The sequence below is a fragment of the Aristolochia californica genome, unplaced genomic scaffold (genome assembly GCF_029961685.1).
Source record: "Aristolochia californica isolate CCGP_79_NKW_82.1479 unplaced genomic scaffold, dmAriCali1.0.hap1 SCAF_5, whole genome shotgun sequence".
In the NCBI taxonomy this organism is placed as follows: domain Eukaryota; kingdom Viridiplantae; phylum Streptophyta; class Magnoliopsida; order Piperales; family Aristolochiaceae; genus Aristolochia; species Aristolochia californica.
Genome location: NW_027182214.1, coordinates 39,391,152 through 39,400,160, shown reverse-complemented (window position 1 = coordinate 39,400,160; position 9,009 = coordinate 39,391,152). Strand labels below are relative to the sequence as shown.

Genomic DNA, 9,009 nt, shown 5'->3' with positions numbered 1-9,009 from the left:
AATGCATCTGAGAAACACCTACATTTTACATTGATATGGTATACCTCGTTCTACACTCTAGACGCAGGCACTGATTTGTTACTTATTACAAAAACGGGGAAGATTAATCGATTGTGTTCAAAATCATCTCTCTCGTAGTCATTAGACCCTTCCAAGAGGAGAAAGAGGTCGGTATGGGACAAACGTTTAGGAGCTTCTTCTCCTAGAGATTGGGGTGTTTTTTCTGTGTTCTGCTGTTACAGCCTCAACTGGAATTTTTCTCAACCAGGTGACAAACCTGAGGAAGACTCACTGGTTTTTTATCATGGAGGATTGCCACACAAATGGAGAAAGCTTGCACAGGAGAAATCAATGCACTGAACTCCGCTGAATAGAGACCCTCTTTGAGGGCTGCAAAGCTGAAGGCACGCCTGGTTGCTGGTGGTTTTCCCTGCAAATGAAAATTACAAGCAATGAATCAACTCTTAACTATCATTGCTTAATTGGAATAGACCATCGATAATAACCAATTTGCATAAATTCATGTCATGCACCTTTACGTAAAGATCAACCAGACTAGTGTCTTCAGAGGTTAAAGAAGCTTGAGGTAAACGCGAGCTTCGGCACCCGTCGTTGGTAAGAGCTGCTAATGTGCAACCCAGGTCCCAACCTCCACAATCACAAGATCCACCTGATCTCCATCGATCGATGAGAGGCGCTGGTACTCCTTCTGAAGCTGGCAAGCTATGAACACCACTTGGAATAAAAGCAGTGATACTCGAGGATTTTTTACACTCAGAAGTTGGCCCATTCTGTAAAATTTTCACCTCAGTTGCATCGCTTTCGTGGGCATTCTGTGGTTGCGGTTTTTCACTACTGATAACAATGGCTGCGAGCTCATTGTTAGGTAAGAAATCTAGAGCTTCATGAGCAGCCTCGCCGAGCTCAGCACCAAATAGCACAAATTCTTTCGTCCAAACCACAGCCTGAGAATCTTTTCCCTTCACCTTCGGGCATTGAAAAGACGAAATTTTCATCTGGCCAACAATGGTAGGAACATATTTTCTTTCTTTCCTGCCTTGGTTAATCCACCCCACGACTTTCTTCTTAACTTTGCGAACAGAATAAAACATGTAAATCCACTCAAGATCGTCGTCCTTTCCAGATGCGAGTATTTTATTCATTTTGGCTGCAAGAATATCGGCTCCTTCTTCTGGAGTGAACGTAAACAAAGGAAGCCCGCCATTATCCGTAATTTCCAAAAGAGCGTTCGTGGAGTGATTCTTATCCTTCTCGTCCTGAATCCCAGTTGAGAAGTTCAAGTTTCTCTTCAATGATTGAGAGGAGGTAAACGACTTGCGCAACCCGAGAGCAGGCACGGGTGGATCCTCTGGTCGTGGTTCTTGGGCATCACCGAATTTACTACAATTGGTAGGTGTCTCATCAAGTCGGCTCGTCTTGGGCTTCAGAACTTGTTCAATTATCCTTCTCAAAGGACTCTGCCTGGACCTCCCTGTACCATTAGCTTTGCTTCTGTTTGAATCAAAGGAAGCTAAGTCATTCTTATAGCAGTGGGTAGTCGAGTTAGAAGATCGTACAGAAGAAGCCTCTTGAGAATTGAAACTTTCACTCAGTCGATCGCAGCCTGCTGTTAATTTCGCCAATGGACCAATAGCAGACTCAGAGATCCGTTGCTTCAGAGACTCTGAAGAGGTTTTGTTCTGTTGTTCATCTTCATCTTTGGGTTGCACGGTCTGTTTTTTGTCAATATTTGAGAATGAGTAACGATCGTTGGAAAAAAATTTCAGAACCTCAACGCCAACGGGTGTTGCTAGGTCAATATCTGGCCATTTACTGCTTTGAAATTCGCAAGGGAGCAGACAAGAGTAAGGAATATCAGAACACAGAGCTGCACTCAGAAAATCAACGTCATCTGTAAAGCTATGGCATTTAGCTTCTACATCCCTTCCGTAGTCAGCTGTAGAGCATTCTAGCCTCGCTGCCCCACTACTTCTAGCTAGAATAGAACTACGAGAATCATGTCTGCCCTCGAAACCACAGTCAGGGGAGGATCTGCTCGGCTCTACCAACGGCCCTGCCCTGCTTTTGAAGTCACCACCTCGAGTCTTCCTTTTTTCCTTGACAGGATCCTCTGAATTTGGAGATGGTCTTGACTTCGAAGGTTTTTTTTCATTACTTGAAACAAAGTTCGAATTTAAAGTTTCCTTGGCACCATTCTCAAGTTTGATCTCCAAATGATCTTTGCCGGAAGATTTCATAACAGCTTTAGGCGGCATACTTCTTCTATCCGATACTGGAGCACGGCCTTCTTTTGCAGGCTTTTTCAGATGATTTTTCAAAGTAGAAGTTTTCCTCCTCTGACTTGATGAGCTAGTCGTTTCATCTTTGACTCCAGCAGTTGCAGTCGTGGATGATGGAGAGGAGTGGCTGCTTGATGCGGAATTTGCATTGCCACCTCTCACCGAGGCCTGACTGCTTGACGCAGAACTCCCACTTCCACTTCTCAGCAGGCCGCTTCTCTTCACGTTTTTCCACTTTTCCAAATGTCCCCAATCAAGAACTCCAAAATTCAAAGCCTTACCCTGGATATTGTCTCCTACCTCTGCTCGTTGGAGAAATGTGGGCAAGTTAGACATGTATTTCACAAGTTCTTCGGATTTAGCACCGTTATTGGCATCAGCAACGGTTGCGCTTTCTCGTAGCTTCAGGCTACTACTGTCTATAGAGGGAAAACTAGTCTTGTCTCTCTCTATTCTCAGACTTCGCTGCCGTGATGTCTTCATTATCTCAGCAGAGGACGCCATTCCCGAAATCGCTTTTGTTCGATCCGCATTATTTGCCTTATTCATCCTGGAGGCCATAATTGATATCACGCGCACGGAAACCAGCCAACGGAGTTCCAGTTCGCCATCGGATCGTTTTCACATTCCGGTGACCTGTGAATGCCTGACACAAGTAAACTGTGATAAAAAATGTGAACATGATAAAATATCCCAAAGAGAAAAACTGAAGAAACCAACTAACGATACGAGGGGAATCGCTCCAGATTCCGCGTTCTGTCTGATAGTGTAATGTGTTTCTCGAAAAAAATGAGTGAAAAACCAACAAGTGGATTCCCAATAGGAAGGGCACAGAAACCAGACAAACTAAGAGACAAAAAGACGCGGGTGAGGATGGAGATGGGATAAGATTTTGCGGACTTAAAATTCTACTTTCCCTTTCACACAAGGGACAACTTCCAATTGTACATTCAAAACCATTAATTCAGAAAGATCTTCCTCCAACGAAGAGAAATCGGCGGGATTTGGCAAAGGAAGAAGAACCCCATATCCCAATTTCCAATTGTCGTCGCCTCGTTCTCACACTTACCAACACCAGACGCGCATATCATAGAGCAGAGACGAATAGCCAAACGGCAACAGGAAGCAGACGACAGCCCACAAAACAACCACCTTACAATATGCAACTAAAAGCGAAAGCATTCGCGCAGGGAAAACAAAAAAGGGTCACGAAATTAAGAGAAGTGGATATACCGGACAGGCGTTGATCGACAATGTTGCGGATCTCGTGCGGCCGAGATGCTTTGGCAGCGAATGCGTGCGCTGTTGGGGCAAGAGTACACTGAAAGAAAAGAAAGGAACTGCAGGAGGAAGAGATGTTCAGGCGAGTCTCAGGGAGGCAGGCAGGCAGACAGACAGATAAAAGCACGACGATCCCCTCGGAATTCGTTCTGGGCTGCCCGCAGAGAAAGAGATGGAGGAGACGAAATTGCTGAGGTCCGTCTCTGATGCAGCCTAGTAGTGACAGGCAGAGACTTCAGTTTCGCTTTCAGTCTGATAGGAAAAGCGAGATGGCATTATCGGCCTTTCACATCGTCTGACCAAAGTCGACCGCTGAGTTCCGGGAGGTAATTTGGTAATTTTTCGATGTTCTGGTGTTGAACAGCTTCTCCTCACTCCGCACACCGATTCAGTAAAGGCATTTTGTGAAGGCGTCAAACGCTTCGCCAGAAATCAAAATTCACAGCTTTCATCAAGGACTCTCCACGCAGTCCCATTTAAAACTGAACCCAGTTTCTGAACCCAGCTTTCATAAAGGTTCCTCCTCACCAACCTACCCCATGAACGAATCTTTTCCTTGACGCCTGCCGCAGACGTCTCATATCTGATTCTCTTCTACCATAAAGCCAAATATTGAACACGAGTTGTTTGTTCGATTATATTTCCTGGCTGCCGCTACTATGAAAGACGAAAAACTAAAAAGAAGGAGACGCTGGCCGATATTCTTTGGAGAGAATCACCGATGATGATCAAACAAACCTTAAAGTCTCTAACATATATCATATTCTATCGCCTCGGTCACTTGCTCATCATACAATCTTTTTACTAAAGTGGGAGACTTTGCTTTTATGCTTAAATCCATTTTTAAGCTCGTGGTTAAGGTATAAATTCGGGACTAAGACAAGCCTTTAACATCTCTTTTTTGCTCATCCATGAACTATAAACGGACAAGAAAGCGAAGCATCTACGTCAAATTAAACGTATTCTCACTTGTTTTGTGCGGCTGAGTCCGCTAGGCGGCCTGGTTTTGTCCGGCGTCGAATACATGAAATTTGATTAAAAGGAAATGAACAATTGCAGATCGGTTTCTCTCCAGTCTCCGCGCGATGTGGGTCTCACCTTCCGAGTCTTTTGGACGGTTTGTGTTCCATCACAAATGTTCATCAGGTTTGAAAAATGTTCTTGCTGGAGAAGATCAGTGAAGGCGGCAAGAAGAAATTTACATACCAGTAAGCTGGATTTAGAAGGACTTGAGAAAAGAAAGCTTCCCGCGCCGATTTGGGTCTGTGTAGAAAAAATTCTCCACACCCAGAAAAGTATTGACAGAGTCATGATGATTTGATTGAACGTTTCTTAGAATGGTTGATGCTTTGTTTCATAATTGAAGACGAGCTCTGTTCTAAAAGGTGCAAGAGATGAGCGTATAATTTTCAGTTGAATATTTTCTTTGGCGTCTTGGCCACTAGTGAATTGAGTTCTTAGTTCAGGAAAGGAAGATAATTCAATAGCCAGAAAACTTATTATCGCCACGACTTTCTACCAAAAGCTAGAAACTCAAAATCCAGAACTTATAATGCATGGAAGTTAGTAACATTTACTTAAGAGAGATGGTGGATTGATGGGCATAATGTCCAGAATGTTGTTGGAAGCTCATGGAGAAAGGCGAGTAATGAGGAGATTGATGAGCCAGAAGCAACTTAGACATAGTTCATTGTTGTCAGACAGTCCCCTAAAGGCAGTTCCAAGTATGCACTAAAAAGCATAACTTCAGGATCCATTAATGCTCCTATGAAACATTTTCAGGTCGATGTTGAGTCATGGGTGGTATTTATATAATTTAAAATAGAGAAGATAAACTTTACATAATAAAATAAATATAACATGGGATAAATCCAATGGGATCTTATCTGATAACTGAAGGGATAATGCTTATCCTTTGTCATGCCCCTTCAACAGAGGTCATTTGTTAGAGAGGCTAATCTTATCTCGTAGCAACTAAAATTGTGAATTGGCACTTGTTATGCAAGGAGATTTGTTTCGAGGGTTCTTGGACGTAAAAGGACAGGAAAAACAACGACATTGGTAGTGGCTGGGGCGGACGGAATCACATCGTCCGGTGAAGAGAAGTAGAAGAGTAACAACATTAGTAGTGGTTAGGGTAACACATTGTCCCGTGAAGAGATGTGGAAGACCAGTAGCTGGGGTAGACAGAATCAAAGATAACCCATCATTTGGTGAAGAGATGTGGAAGAGCAACGACACTGGTAGCAACTGGGGTGGACGGAATCAGAGAAAATGCATCGTTCGGTGAAGAGATGTGGAAGAGCAGCTGCACTGATAGTAGTTGAGGTGGACGGAATCGAAGAGAACATTGTCAGCTAAGAGTTTTTTTCCTTCAATATCAGCAAAGAGTGAGATAACGACAAAAGAGGAGTGAGCCGCTCGGTTTCAGCTCGTTGGCTCGCGAACCGGCTCGTTTTAACGAGCGGTGATTCTGGAATCAGGGGGAGTTCTAAAAAAATTTCGGGACAGAGAGTCCCGTCTCTTCCCTTCCGTCCTACCGTATGGGAACCCATACTTCTCTGCCATTTCCTGCCATTTTCATGCCGTTTCAGCAGGATTTTCTCGCAGAAATCACTGTCCGTCGGTGGGTATTCATAGGAAACGGGGGATTTTGGTCTTCAAATCCCTCGTTCTCCCTCTCCCTCTCCGATTCCTCAATCTCTGTCAAAGACTTCGATTTTTTCGTCTTCCTCTGCAATTTCTTCCTCTTCTATCTTCTTCCTCTTTGATTTCTTCATCCGAAGTTCTTCCTCGCCGATGAACGAAAGCCACAGTCCGACGGGAGGTAAGATTTTTATTTAATGTTTTTTTTTGTGTCACCGACCTAACCCTAAGAAATTTCTAACTCTCGCTTCGTTTCAGCAATGATCTTTCATTCTTTGAAAGGTTTTGGAGATATCCCCGAACGGCGAACACTCTCTATTTCTGTAAGTTTTGATTTTTCTTTTCATTTTTATCTTCTGTATGTTTTCTTCCTCTGCGATTTTGGAGTTGATTTTTGTTTTTCATTTTTATCTTCTGTACGTTTTCTTCCTCTGCAATTTCGGTGTTGATTTTTTTTTCATTTTTATCTTCTGTACGTTTTCTTACTCTATGATTTCGGTGTTGATTTTTTTTTTTTCATTTTTATCTTCTGTAAGTCTAGTTAGCCTTTGGTTGACAGGACTCTGGGGTTCGTTGTATATGTTCCAGATAAAGTTAAATACATCATTTTAATAATTTTTTTACCTTTTTTCCTCAATCAATAAGTTTATCTCGTATCGTTTTCTATCATGTGGTTTTTTTAAGCATGAAGAGAATTTAGCAAACCATGTAGTTGATTATTATCTTATTACTCACAGGCCTAAACTTTGACCTTCCAATTTCCACCTATATTACTATCAGCGGTTTTGGTTTTAAATGCATAAAACTTTTGTTCTCTCTTAAGAATCTGTTTAAGCTGAAAAGGATCATTCATCCTTTGCTCGGCATTGCATTCTGTACAGTCGTTATTCATATGTTGTCCTACATTTGGTATCCTATACGATTTTCCTGTGGACAAAGTCTCAAAGCCCTTCTTCTAGTCACAATATGTGGATTATCAACATTTTCAATGTACAATGCACATATACTTTTGCTAGTTCACTACTTATATTGATCTCTGTTCATATAGATTGTGTCTATATTAATTGTATTTTATCTGGTAGTGGACTTTTTTATCCAAAATGCCATGATTAGTCTTTATCTTTTTTTTGCAGCTTCTATTGTGACTTGGTTCTATTTTTTTTTTGTTTCCAATAACTTGAGAGAATTAAAATTACGATAACATGATCTTTGAAGCAATTGTGTAGACAAAAATCATGTCCTAACTGCAAAATTGTAAAAAAAAACCTATATGGTGTGATTAGAGCTTGTTCTTTCTTCATGTGTCTTTTTCTTATTCCTATGGAACTCTTCCTATTCCTAAATATAATATTGTGGTCCATAAAACAACCATAATAATTAAATTATTGTTCACCAAAACAAAACTTTTTTTTATCCATATGGAACTCAACCCAATTATGTTATGTTAGACTAGTAACAAGTCTAGTAAGCATGTATTCATCATACATATTAGATCAGAACATTTTGGAATACAATACATAATTTTTATTTTTAGACCCAATATTTCGTTGAATTGATACGTTAGATACAAACGGATATAAATTATCTCTCTTTTTTGCAATCAATTTTTATCCTTCCTCTTCGATTTCTTCATCCAAAGTTCTTCCTCGCTGACGAGACGAAAGTTACGGTCCGATGGGAGGTAAGATTTTTATTTAATGTTTTGTTTTTTTCGTCGCCGACCTAACCCTGCAAAATTTCCAACACTCGTTTCGTTTCAGCAGTGCTCCTTCATTCTTGGAAAGGCTTTTGGAGATATCCCTGAACGACGAGCACACATTCTGTTTCTGTAAGGTTTGAATTTTTTTTTCATTTTTATCATTAATTTCTTGGTATTGAGGTTGAATTTCATCAGTATTAGAAGAGAATGTTGATGTGCTTATTTCTTTCTCTTAGAAGTTTTTAAATTTATATATAAAAAAGGATCGGTATGTTGGACTGGAAACTATTGGGTGTAGGGCTACAGGCTCAAAGAGACCCCGCTGCATTGCAAGGGTCATTCCTGATTGTCACAATGTCACGTACCTTCCTCTAAGAATAGACAAGTATCTTAAATTATGTGTAGGATCTTTGTTGTTTGGATAACTTTCTTTTTTCTATGTTTTTAATTTGTAATTTTGTTTTTTTGTAGAAGTAAGAATGTCAACACCTCCTCAATTAACATCAATAATTAACACTAGTTCTAGTGTGGCCATAAATAGTGACTCAACTCCACCAGAGTCACTACCATCTGTCATAGAAGTGGGCCCAGATGAAATTACCATAAATGAGGATGAAGGTGACTCTACCCATACTTCAAAATGACAAAAAAAGTCTCATGTATGGTTGGAATTCAAAGAAGTATCACTTAATGGTACAAAAAAGGCTCTGTGTGTTCATTGTAAAATCAATTTGAGTGTTATTAGTAGTGGAGTGACCACACATATGAGTCGACATTTGAAACTTTGCACTAGTAGAAAAGTGGAATGAGAAAACAAAAACCTTAAACTTTCAACCAGTGGGAGCGGGGTCTAATGTTGTTCAGAGTCCATCTGGACTTCCTTTTATAGGTTTTGGAGGAAAATATGATCAAGCTAAAATGAGGGTACTCATTGCTCATTGGATTCTTATGCATGAGCATCCATTCATGATAGTAGAAGAGAAGAGATTTAATTTTGTAATGAAGATGGCAAAATATGAATTATGAGAAAATATCCCGTAAGACTATTAAGAAGGAGTGTATGGAGGTGTATGAGGCAGCGAA

General features: G+C 40.8%; 1 protein-coding gene across 1 annotated transcript; it reads right to left on the bottom strand.

Moving 5' to 3' along the window:
• Positions 1-8: 8 nt before the first annotated feature.
• Positions 9-3,729, bottom strand: LOC137966182 (uncharacterized). The gene is made up of 3 exons (XM_068812727.1): positions 3,534-3,729; positions 534-2,946; positions 9-430 (listed from the first exon to the last, which is right to left on the bottom strand). The coding sequence occupies exons 2-3, from the start codon at positions 2,859-2,861 to the stop codon at positions 245-247; spliced, it is 2,514 nt and encodes an 837-aa protein (XP_068668828.1). The 5' UTR covers positions 2,862-2,946; positions 3,534-3,729; the 3' UTR covers positions 9-244.
• Positions 3,730-9,009: the final 5,280 nt, after the last annotated feature.